The sequence below is a fragment of the Chlorocebus sabaeus genome, chromosome 24 (genome assembly GCF_047675955.1).
Source record: "Chlorocebus sabaeus isolate Y175 chromosome 24, mChlSab1.0.hap1, whole genome shotgun sequence".
Classification (NCBI taxonomy): domain Eukaryota; kingdom Metazoa; phylum Chordata; class Mammalia; order Primates; family Cercopithecidae; genus Chlorocebus; species Chlorocebus sabaeus.
This window is the reverse complement of record NC_132927.1, coordinates 76,730,960-76,743,809: the sequence shown is the minus strand read 5'-3', so window position 1 is coordinate 76,743,809 and position 12,850 is coordinate 76,730,960. Positions and strand designations below refer to the sequence as shown.

Genomic DNA, 12,850 nt, shown 5'->3' with positions numbered 1-12,850 from the left:
TTTTTGTATTTTTAGTAGAGACGGGGTTTCACTGTATTAGCCAGGATGGTCTCGATCTCCTGACCTTGTGATCCGCACACCTCAGTCCCATGTGCTTCTTAAATGGAGTTCTGATAGTTATAGACACATGTTTTTCCCTGCAACAGGGACCCTAAATGCAAGTACAGTTTATCTAGCTGATCCTCTAGCAAAGAAACAGTTATCTATTCTCTTGCAATGGGAGATTGGCTCTCCTGGAATCACCCAGGCATTCTACCTGGCACTTTCTCCAGGAATTTTTAAGAATAATTTTTATACTTGATTAACTTCAAAACCTTACTGCTGCTGTTTTGTTGCCTTCCACGCAGGGCACTGCTTTTTTTGGAAGGACAGGGTAAACCAAAAGGAATTCCAAAAATAGTGACCAGGATGGTGGGCAGATGTTAGCAGAGGGTGAAGAAACCAGACTAGGGATGGGAGACCTGGAGAAGACCCCAGGAGACCAGCCTGGCTCTCCATAGATCTGGGAAGGCTCAACTCGGTACCAGTACATTAAACAAGAGGCCATCTAAAGTCCAGCTAGGGGAATCAGACTTCAACTGGAACAAGTAAAGACAATCTACAGATAAACCTTAGAGGAAAAAGTTGAACTAGATGACTAAGGAGATTCATTCATTAGGTAAATATTTTTTAATAAGCTGTGTGTCAGGTACTAGAATTACACGGAAGAATAAACCCAGTGCTTACCTTTTCTGTCTGCTGGGGAAGACATGAATAACTAAACTGCAGTGTAAGTGCTTTCATAAAGTTACTAAAGGAGTGTTTGGGGATCACAGAGGATGGAGCAACCAACTTGGTCCCAGAAGCACAGGTGTCAGGAGAGGCTGTGAAGAGCTGAATTAAAATTGGAAAGAATCAGCAGAGTTCAGGCAGAGAAGGGTGTGAGATATTTCAGGCAGGCAGGCAGCAGGGAGCAGCAGGGATTCTGAGAAAGCACATGAGCGAGGGGGCTTGGCAATCAGATTCTGGCTTAGCTACTCCCTAGCAATGGAGCCGTCAGCCTCTTGTCTGCTATTGCAGGGTGTATAGAGTAACACCCAGCTTTGAGAGTTGGGAGAATTCAGGATAAGTATCTGGACATGATGTTTGATGATTTGTGGCTAGAAGTAATTTTCATGAGTTTGATTGTTATTTGATATGGGCAAAGACCTTAGAGAGAAATGGATGACGACTGATTTGCTCAGCTTGTTGCTGGGGAGGGAACGGGAGAGTCTGGGAGTTCTCCTCTCTAGCCCTAGGCAGAGGGTACTTCTGCATTCCTCCCTAAACTGGATGCTTTCTTATCTGAGTCAGTTATCTCACCAAACCTCCCCTTCTGGGAATTGAGGTGGTTCTCATCAAGGAAGAGAAAGAAACTGGCTGCTGTCCTATCCTGGTTTTCAGTGTTATACTTTCATTGACTTAAATACATTTTGATTTACATACTTTTTTTCAATTTTTGTTTTTTTATAAAAAATTTTTGGAGAGACAGGGTCTCACTATCCATGTTACCTTTCACTTGTGTCACTTGTGTCTGTGTGAAGAGACCACCAAACAGGCTGTGTGAGCAACAAGGCTGTTTATTTCACCTGGATGCAGGTGGGCTGAGTCCGAAAAGAGAGTTAGCGAAGGGAGGTGGGGTGGGGTGGTTTTATAGGATTTGGGTGGGTAAAGGAAAATTACGAAGGGGGTAATTCTCTGGCAGGGAGGGGCAGGGGTCACAACGTGCTCAGCCGGGGAGCTTTTGAGCCAAGATGAGCAAAGAGAAGGAATTTCACTAGGTAATGTCATCAGTTAAGGCAGGAACAGGCCATTTTCACTTCTTTTGTGGTGTAGTGTCATCGGTTAAGGCAGGAACTGGCCATCTGGATGTGTACGTGCAGGTCACAGGGGATATAATGGCTTAGCTTGGACTCAGAGGCCTAACATTACCCAAGCTACTGTTGAACTCCTGCGCTCAAGCAATCACCTTAGCCTCCCAAAGCACTTGGATTGCAGGTGTGAGCTACCTCTCACGGCACCCATGATTTACATACTTTTTGGAATTTTTTTGGTTTTGAGACAGAGCCTTTCTCTCTGTTGCCCAGGTTGGAGTGCAGTGGCATGGTCTCGGCTCACTGCAACCTCTGCCTCCCAGGTTCCAGTGATTCTCATACCTCAGCCCCCCAAGTAGCTGGGACTACAGGTACATGCCATCATGCCCAGCTAATTTTTGTATTTTTAGTAAAGACAGGGTTTCACCATGTTGGCCAGGCTGGTCTCAAACTCCTAACCTCAAGTGATCCACCCTCCTTGGCCTCCCAAAGTGCTGGGATTACAGACATGAGCCACCACACCTGGCCAATTTACATACTTTTTTTTTTTTTAATTGAGACAGAACCTCTCTGTCACCCAGGCTGGCGTGCAGTGGCGTGATCTCAGCTCACTGAAACCTCCACCTCCCAGTTTCAAGCAATTCTCCCACCTCAGCCTCTCAAGTATCTGGAACTACAGGTGTGCGCCACCATGCCCAGCTAATTTTTTTTGTATTTTTAGTGGAGACAGGGTTTCACCATGTTGGCCAGGCTGGTCTCAAACTCCTGACTTCAGGTGATCCACCCTCCTCGACCTCCCAAAGTACTGGGATTATAGGTGTGAGCCACCACGCCCGGCCAATTTACATAATTTTACAGCAAATATTTAACAAATGGATAGGATAGAGTAAAATAAATGACACCACAAATGTATATGTTTGATTCATAGAGATAAGTCATTTGTAGGATAATGGTTGAAAGTGTAGGCTCTAGAGTCAAACTACTAGAGTTTATAGCACACCTCTGCCATTTCCTTGTGATGTTAACGTGGGCAAGCTTTTATTTTATTTTATTTTATTTTTTTTTTTAGAGACAGGGTCTTACTCTGTCACCCAGGCTGGAGTAAAGTGACGCAAACATAACTCACTGAAGTCTCAAACTCCTGGGCTCAAGTGATCCTCCCACTACAGCCTCTCAAGTAGCTGGGATTACAGGCCCATCACCGTGCCCAGCTAATTTTTTTTTTTCTCATTTTTTTGTAGAGTCTCACTATATTGCCCAAAGTGCCAGGATTGCAGGTATGAGCCACCATGCCCAGCCGTGGGCAAGTTTTTTTTAACCCCTCTGTGCCTCATCTTTGAAATGGAGATAAGAAATCTATTTCATAGGACTGCTGCAAGGCTTAAGTGAATTGATACATATAAGGTGCTTAGAACAATAACAGGTATAGAGGTGTTCAAAGTTAGCAGCTCAGGCACTAGCCTTGTCATTTTCCTTCTCCTCCAAGGTTTTACAGCAAGCTAAAATGAAGCTGGAGTTCAGCCAGTCTTTGAAACCCTAAGAAACACAAGAAATTTAATAACAGTACTCGTAACGTAGTTACATCTTGCTTTACAGTTTACAAAGTGCTACCATGCCTTTTTTTCCTCATTTTGTTCTCATGAGAGCCTGGGGTAGAGGAAGAAGTTCCTGGCGGTGCCATTTTATAGGTGAGAAAACTTGACACTTAGAGGAAATGATTGAGCCAAGAAGGGTTTGATGGCAGCACAGTCTCTGTCTGCCCTGTCCTCACCTTCTGCAAGGGTAATAGTGAATCATAACTAATAGGAGGTACAGACACACCTTCTCCAAAGGTTTGTAGTTAAATAAGGCAGCATGCGGAATGGACAGACTGGAGACAGTCCTTACCCCATGTGGAACCTAGGACAGGTAAGGCCCTGTCCTCCACCCCAGAGCTCACTTTGAGAGCAGCTGGCCAGCAGTGGAAGACATTTGCTCAGCGATATATTAGTTATGGGTCCAAAAGCCCGATAATTCATTCCCAAGGCAATTAAGATAAACAGCAAATAGAGGATGGGTGCCTTGGCTCACACCTGTAATCCCAGCATTTCCAGAGGCTGAAGCAGGAGGATCACCTGAGGTCAGGAGTTCAAGACCAGCCTGGCCAACATGGTGAAACCCTCCCTCTACTAAAAATACAAAAATTCGCTGGGCATGGTGGCAGGCAGCCTCGGGAGGCTGAGGCAGAAGAATCGCTTGAACCCCAGAGGTAGGGGTTGCAGTGAGCCGAGATTGCGCCACTGCGCTCCAGCCTAGGTAGCAGAGCAAGACTCCATCTCAGAAAAAAAAAAGAAAACATCAAATAGTAATTTGCCAAAAGTTTTTGGCACTAGTGAACTTAGGTTTATTAAAACACATTGGTATTGGCCGGGCGTGGTGGCTCACGCCTGTAATCCCAGCACTTTGGGAGGCCGAGACGGGCGGATCACGAGGTCAGGAGATCGAGACCATCCTGGCTAACACGGTGAAACCCCGTTCTCTACTAAAAATACAAAAAATTAGCCGGGCGTGGTGGCGGGCACCTGTAGTCCCAGCTACTTGGGAGGCTGAGGCGAGAGAATGGCATGAACCCAGGAGGCGGAGCTTGCAGTGAGCCGAGTTGCCCACTCCAGCCTGGGCAACAGAGCAAGACTCTGTCTCAAAAAAAAAAAAAAACACATTGGTATTTAGACCCTGAGCAAACAAGAGTCCTCCAGTGCTCTGGGCACTGGGTGGGGCACAGGGGCATCACCAGGTACAAACTTGATCTTGACTAGGAGGCCCCTCTTTTGCCGACCTTAAGTCAGTAAATCGTAGCCACTCCTTTAGTCTTCAGCATTGGCATTTGATGGTTTTCCTCTTCTTCATGGCCCCGAATTTCTGCTTCTCTATTTATTATATTATCCATGTCCTTTATTGTAACTCACCTCACAACCTTTTCGGAAAAAAGGACTCAATACAGGAAAGGAAAAACAGCTACGATGTTTTGTTATTCTCTCGTTTTTCTTCTCTCTCCTTCCCCGTGCCCCCCGCCCCGCCCCGCCACCAGTGTTGACTGTCTGCTGAACGAAGCCTCTGACCTCAGGCTGGCCGTGAACGTAGTTCCTGAGAGATGGCAAACATGCCCAACAGCAAGCCCTGTGCCTCTCCGCTGGAGCTGTTCAACAGCATCGCCACACAAGGGGAGCTCGTGAGGTCCCTCAAAGCGGGAAATGCGTCAAAGGTACATGATTTTGCTGGATTCTCCACGAAGGCAGCTGAGCCTCCCAAGTCTATAGGGTTGTGTTACTCTAGAATAGATGGTTTCCTCAATGACTGAGGTGTTTTGGTTATTATTATTATTATTTTTTTTTTTGAGAGGGAGTTTCACTCCTGTTTCCCAGGCTGGAGTGCAATGGCGCAATCTAAGCTCCCCGCAACCTCTGTCTCCCGGGTTAAAGCGATTCTTCTGCCTCAGCCTCCCAAGTAGCTGGAATTACAGGCATGCGCCACCACAACCAGCTAATTTTGTATTTTTAGTAGAGATGGGGTTTCATCATGTTGGTCAGGCTGGTCTCAAACCCCTGACTTCAGGTGATCTGTCCACGTTGGCCTCCCAAAGTGCTGGGATTACCAGCATGAGCCACCACGCCAGCCTTGGTTGTTGTTTTAAATGTATTTTTCCCTTTATCAACATTGGGATGCCTGTGGTGTAAAGAGTCAGGGGTTCTCAAAGCCTTTGTGAAGTACAGTGGCCCTCCAACCCACCTCTCCCTATTTCCTGCTCAATTCTTTTAGCCGATCTTTTGGTTATGTACGCCCCATATCTGTAAATATTCTGCTTATTATATTGTTCCTTGTTGATTTTCAAGTTGGGAACTTTCAGGTGGAAATGAAGAATTCGTACTTCCACAACCACTTGCCATCCAGGCAGTCTCCCCATCTGTATTGCAGTTGTAGTTAGGTCAGTATCTGTACACTGACATTATTATGACCGTGGAAATAGATGTGGACAGCTGAACCATCAAGGATAGAATGAGTACTCTAACTTTCTCGCCCAGCTTTTGTTTTCTCTGGAGTTAATATTTGTCTTAATTTCTGTTTGCTTGACTTTTATGTCAGTGATACTAATGATAATGTATCTCCAAGCCCTTTCCCTGTCCAATGAATCTCCTTTCAACACACATCAACTAGTCTATCAGGTTCATCTTTTTGAGAAGATCTCTCCCAAAACCTTCTGCCTGCTTCCCTCTGGACTGGTGACTCTTGCGTCCTACACTGCCCATCTTGGCGTCTTTCTTCACTGTCGACCCAGGGGTTTCTTTCACCCTGTTGATTGGGTGCCCCCTTTCCTGCTCCTGCGTCTTATTCCTCTTTGCTTTACTCTTCAGGCAGAGCAAATCTTCCAATTGTTTCTGAAAAAATACTGCAAAGGAAATATTTCTGGGGGGATCTTGCCCATCTGAAAGTGTATGTATTTTACCTAAAATGTGATTGATAGCCAGGCTGGGTGTAGGGTTCTAGCATGGAAGTGATTTCCCCTGGAAATGCTGAAGCCACTGCTCTACTGGCACCTAGCTTCTGGGCTTGCTGCAGAGAAGCCAGTTGCCATTCCTTTGTTTTTTCTTTTTGGAAGTTGGCAGGATCTTCTTTGTTCCAATGTTCTGGAATTTCATGGCACGTGGGCTCAGTATGCCTTTCTTCCCTGCCCCATCCCCCGACCCTGCCCTGCAAGATGGAGTCTCGCTCTGTCACCCAGGCCGGAGTGTGGTGGCACAATCTCGGTTCACTGTGACCTCTGCCTCCTGGGTTCAAGCAGTTCTCCTGCCTCAGCCTCCCAAGTAGCTGGGATTACAGTTGTGTGCCACCAGGCCCGGCTAATTTTTGTATTTTTACTAAAGATGGGGTTTCGCTATGTTGGCCAGGCTGGTCTCGAACTCCTCACCTCGTGATCTGCCTGCCTCAGCCTCCCAAAGTGCTAGGATTACAGGCGTGAACCCCCACACTCAGCCTGCCTTTTAGACTAGAAACTCATGACCGTTAATTCTCAGAAATCATGATTTCTTTGATCTCTTCTGTTTTCTCTCTTCACAGACTTTTTTTTTTTTAATTCAGAGACTGTTTCTCTGATTTTCTAACCCTCCTATTTTCCATTTCTGCTGTCATTTTTAACCTCCAGGAGCATGTGTGCTCCCTGAAGTTTCCTCATAGCACTCTGCCCTGACTTACAGTACAGTGCCACCCTTTTCTGTCTGAGATCTTAATGGTAGTTTTCCATAAGTCCTCTACATCCTTTATAATCTCAGTTTCTTCCATCTTAATTTGTTTCCTACCTGCCTTTCATATTAGAGGCAATTCTCAAATGTTTGGTGTTTCTTGGCTGTTTGCTTGTGTTTTGGGGGGTGCAGTAAAAACTGCTGGATGTAGTTTTCGTTGGGAAGGAGCTTATCAACACGGGTTCCACTTCCTGGAGAGTGATCAGGCTGCTCCCCTTTTGTTGGGGAGTATCTTTCGTGTCAAGGTCTTTAGATGATCTTTTTTTTTTTTTTTTTTGGAGACAGAGTCTCGTTGCCCAGAGGCTGGAGTGCAGTGGTGCCATCTCAGCTCACTGCAAGCTCCGCCTCCCAGGTTCATGCCATTCTCTGGCCTCAGCCTCCCGAATAGCTGGGACTACAGGCACCCGCCACCACGCCCAGCTAACTTATTTGTATTTTTAGTAGAGACAGGGTTTCACCATGTTAGCCAGGATGATCTCGATCTCCTGACCTCGTGATCCACCCATCTTGGCCTCCCAAAGTGCTGGGATTACAGGGGTGAGCCACCGCACCCAGCCTGGATCTTTTCTTTAGTTAAGTGAGATTCCCTAGAGAAAGCTCCCCCAGTCCACTGTTCAGAGGGGGTGAGTCCCACTGCCAGCGTTCTACAGCTGAGTGGGAGAGAAGGGCTGGGCTGTGGGATCCTTCCCCGAAGCTCCCTATTCTCTGTGTGCTGCCAGTGCCCCAACTATGCAGATTGTCCCCAGTCTAGGGACCTGTAACTCTGTCCTCTCTCGACGTGAAACCTTGGAATGGAGGGGAAACTGTGACACTCCCAAAGGGGGTCTTAATAACTGCTTCTTGAAGAGACTTCAACCAGCACTCCTGTTTTCATAACCCACTTTCCCCCCAACTCCTGTAAGCGCCCAAGGTCACTAAGGTCTGAACCTTTGGGCGATTCCATAGCAGTGTACACTCGGTCACGTTCCGGTATTTCCACGGTGTCTTAGCATTTGTTTTTCTCTCATGCTCTTAGGCACTGGTCATTCATCAGCTTTTCAGCTTCTGAAACCTTGTTGCTGTCGCCCTCTTCTTGTTTCCTTTGTCCTTGTGGGATTATGCTTTAAAAAAAAAAAAAAAAGTCTCTGCTTTCGTTGTAGTAGATTTCAGAAGTATCATCATCAATATGCATCTTTAACTAGAACATAAGCATTTCATTTCCTTCCGGGGTGACTCCACTCCTAGGTCCCCCAGCTTCTCTATGACTTCCATCACTTCTCTTTTTTTTTTTTTTTTTTTTTTTTTTTTTTTTTTTTTGAAGCAGAGTCTCACTCTGTCGCCCAGGCTGTGCACTGGCGTGGTCTCAGCTCACTGCAACCTCTGCCTCTTGAGTTCAAGGGATTCTCCTGCCCCAGCCTCCTGAGTAGCTGGGACTATAGGCGCCCGCCACCACACCCGGCTAAATTTTGTATTTTTAGTAGAGACGGGGTCTTGCCGTATTGGCCAGGCTAATCTTGAACTCCTGACCTCAGGTGATCTGCCCGCCTCAGCCTCCCAAAGTACTGGGATGACAGGTGTGAGCCACCATGCCCAGCACAACTTCTATCACTTTCAACTCCTGTTACCTGTTATCTTTTCAAACACCTTGCTTGTCACCAGATGGTGTCAACCATCTCACATTCCCCAATAGTTTACTTTGACTATTTGGGACCCTGATTTAAACCATTATTTGTGTGTGTGTGTGTGTGTGTGTGTGTGTGTGTGTGTGTATTTTTTGAGACAGGGTCTTGCTCTTTCCGTGTTGGAGTGCAGTGGTGCAATCCTAGTTCAGTGCACCCTCGAACTCCTGGGCTGCCACCTTAGCCTACCAAGTTGCTGGGATTATAAATGTAAGCCACTGCACCCAGCTCATATTTTAAAGGAAATAAACAGTACTGACAGAAAGTAATGTCAAAAAAAAAAAAGAAGTACTTTTTCACAGAAACGGAGTTACTCACCAGGTAGGGCTCAAAAGATTAAACCAAGTTGTTTTAAAACAAAAGGATAAAATAAATAAAAGACCCAGTGGGGTTATGTAAGCCTATCATTTTGGGAAGTTGACAGTGATACTTTTGTCCATTAATATCAAATTTGAATAACAGTAAATGTTTTTGGTTTGTAATTCTTAGTGACTGCAGTTATGTTCATTATTTTAGTCAACTTGATACATTTTATAATAACTCTTCCAAGTGTATCATTTGACTAATGCAGTTGGCTGGCACACATTAAAGACATCAGAGGTTACACAATGAGACCAGAGTTAAGTGATGAAAACTTCAGAGGTACATTTGTATCTGACCCTGAAATGTCTTGGTAGTAGAAGCACTTAATGTTTTGGAAATTTTAAAAATTAACTTCTAGCAAAATAGTTTGAACCACACTGGGAGTGCCAGTTCTCTGAGAGGGCACCACCAGCTCTTCCTTGGCCTGCTGTTTATCTAGGCCATGGACCTCGACGGTCTTTTCTGCTCCCGTGTATCTAAAGAATAAGAGCCACGTCCTTCAGTAGCAGCAACTCATTAAAGCGGTGAGTTTCCTAGGGAGGAATAAGTCAGAATCTGAGGGCTGTGAGGGGAAGTAGTTTGAACAGGACTGAAGAAGCAATGCTAGGTCTTAGGTATTAAGAAAGAAAGCAGAGCCTTTTTCTTCTCTTTTTTGTTTAAGTAACTTCTAAAATCAAAATATACCATTCATACAGAAAAATATGCTAATCATAAGCAGGCACCTCACTGTATTTTCACAAAATGACCACACCTGTGTAATCATCACCCAAATCAAGAGCAAGCATAGAGCACCTAGAAGCCACCCTCACGCCCCTCAGCCTCTGCCATGACTCCTCCCACCAGGGGTAGCTCTACATGTGTTTGAACTGTATGTAATCAGGTAGTATACAGTTTTGTGTCTGGCTTTTTTTTTTTTTTCTGAACATCAACTTTTGGCCAGGCTCTGTGGCTCATGCCTATAATCCCAGCACTTAGGAGACCAAGACAGGAGGATCGCTTGAGGCCGAGAGTTTGGGACCAGCCTAGACAACATAGTGAGATCCTGTCTCTACAAAAAATTTAAAAATTAGCCAGACATGGTGGCATGGTGGCACACACCTGTAGTTCCAGCTACTCAAGAGACTGAAGTGAGACCCTGTCTTAAAAAAAAAAAAAAAACTGATATTCTGGGGTTTTTTGGGGGTAGGAGTCTCACTTCATCACCCAGGTTGGAGTATAGTGGCACAGTCTCGGCTCACTGCAACCTCTGCCTCCCAGGCTCAAGCAGTCCTCTCACTTCAGCCTCCCGATTAGCTAGGAACACAGGTGTGTGCCACCATACCTGGCTAAATTTTTCTATTTTTGGTAGAGACAGGGTTTTGCTGTGTTGCCCAGGCTGGTCTCGAACTTACGAGCTCAGACGATCCGCCCGCCTTGGCCTCCCAAAGTGCTGGGATTACAGGCATGAGCCATTGTACCCAGTTAACATCAGCTTTGAATCCTGTTTCAGTGTCCTAGTTCAGACACTGATTAAGACTGATTATAAGAAAATAGATAAGGTGAGCCTGCTTGTCTTATTTCAGTACTATTCCAAAATGCAGATGGTCCTTGAGCAGGGACGTTGGTTAAATGTTTGACTTTCGCACAGCCTCCTAGTTACAAGCAGAATTAGACCAGATAGAGTATGAAATGTCAACAAAGCTAGTTATTAAGGGATACTGACCGCAGTGTACTTCAAAGCAAGGTAAGCCTTCCCATAGATAATTGGATAGATTATAGGTACTAAACTTACTTTTTGCAAGTATTGAGCCTAGGTACTACAGAAATGAGATGGGTGGAACATACTTACCTGCCTAACCTGGGCAAACGTCTCATCTATGAATTGTATCCATTGGGTTACTGATTCCACAAATCTGGCTCATTTTAATGATGAGTCTCAGATAATTTTTTAGTTTGAAACACAGATCTCTCCAGAATCGCAGTCCTCTATGGCCCAGGTGCTGTATCTGATGGAACTGTTATCTCTGAATGGAGGTTGATGTTTATAGAACATTCTGTATGTGGTAAAAGGAATTTAAGGAGATTTAAAAGAAAGAATGTTCTGTATAAACTATAAGTGGAAATGTTTGTATTTCCCTTGGTAAGCAAATTGGACTGTGTATATTCTTTGTGATCTAATCTAGCAAGGCCAATTACCGGAATAGAGCTTTAGGGCATAGCATGACTAATCGGCTTAATTAGGCCTGCTTTTCTAAACTCCAGGCTTCTAGGGATGGCCACTATGAACTCCTGCAAAAGAGTCTTTAATAGACTTCCAGACTACCCAAGGGTACATTTTACCTTTGGTTTTTTGGTTGTTTGTTTGTTTGTTTTCAAGATAGTTTGATAAGACTCTAAAATGTGGTGATATAACTATTTCCCAATGAATCCCTCCTTAATTTATAACCTGAGAGCCTACATTTTTTGTCCTTGCTTTTATCTGTTTTAGTTGCTCTTACTATCCTTAGTGGCATCATTGGTTAAGTTTCCATAAATATTCATCTCAACCTGTGTGGAATGTAAAAACTAGTTCCAACGCAGAACTCCAGGATGCTCAGTTAAAGGAGCTTGTCACACACATTCTCTGGCATCAGTGGTGTTTGAGAAATCTCTAGTATATGAACTTTGTCATAAATGACAGTATATGTTGTGTCACTGCTACTGTCCCAAAGTGTTCGTCATAGCACTAGAATAACAGATGAAAATGAAGTGTTTTTGAGCTGATGACTTGCTGTGATTCTATGGGTAAACTCCTTTACCTCTCTGAGTCTCAGATTCTTGAGCTGGAAAAGGACAGTGACAACAGTGCCTGCCTTGTAGAGTTGTGACACTAACTAATGTAACGTGTGTGAAAGCATTCAACATAGTGCCTGCCATAGAATAGGCATTCAGCAAATATCAGCGATTAGTAATGTTTTTAGCCATCACTTTTGTTTCCTTTCTCAGGATGAAATTGATTCTGCAGTAAAGATGTTGCTGTCGTTAAAAATGAGCTACAAAGCTGCCATGGGGGAGGATTACAAGGCTGACTGTCCTCCAGGGAACCCAGCACCTACCAGTAATCATGGCCCAGATGCCGCAGAAGCTGAAGAGGATTTTGTGGACCCATGGACAGTACAGACGAGCAGTGCAAAAGGCATAGACTATGATAAGCTCATTGGTACGTCCTCTGCTTTCTTTCCAGAAAAAGCTTCAACTTTTAGAAGTGGTCCCATTGAGTTGATTCCATTGATGTTTTTAAATTTTGAAGTAATCATAAATTCAGTGAAGCTTCAATGCCAAGTAAAAATGGATCCTAAAACCTTTTGATTGTGCATTATATTCCCAAAGGATTATTTTAAAATAAAATAACAAAATATATTTCAAAATAATGATCTATAGTAGACAGCTTGGTAGAAGCTTTTCCCCTTTTTTGAGCGCTTCAGAACTTGGGAAAGATCTATTGAAATGGCCGTTTATAACATTTAGTAGCTACAAGTCAATCATAGATTACTTAGGTTTCACCTCCAGTGATACTGACTATGGACCTAGAAGGCTGGAAGTCAGCTTAAGAGCGGTGACTTCTCACAGCGGGCCAGTTCCCACCATCAGGCCCTTCCTTGAGGGCCTTCCTGCTCAGAAAGACTGTTGCCATTCCATTGAAGTCTTTACTCTGAGATCATTACTAATTGTCAGAGAAGAAACAGAACTAAAATGTTTTCATCTA

The 12,850-nt window shown here is 44.5% G+C and overlaps 1 protein-coding gene across 3 annotated transcripts in view; it reads left to right on the top strand.

The window, feature by feature from the left end:
* The window catches only part of WARS1 (tryptophanyl-tRNA synthetase 1), a 43,585-nt gene that overhangs the window by 2,820 nt on the left and 27,915 nt on the right, over positions 1 to 12,850 (top strand). For all 3 annotated transcript variants that reach the window (XM_007987842.3, XM_007987841.3, XM_007987840.3), the window contains 2 exons: positions 4,900 to 5,073; positions 12,091 to 12,304. In XM_007987842.3, coding sequence (XP_007986033.1) covers positions 4,963 to 5,073; positions 12,091 to 12,304 — 325 coding nt within the window. In that variant the 5' untranslated portion in view covers positions 4,900 to 4,962. The remainder of the gene's footprint in view (positions 1 to 4,899; positions 5,074 to 12,090; positions 12,305 to 12,850) is intronic.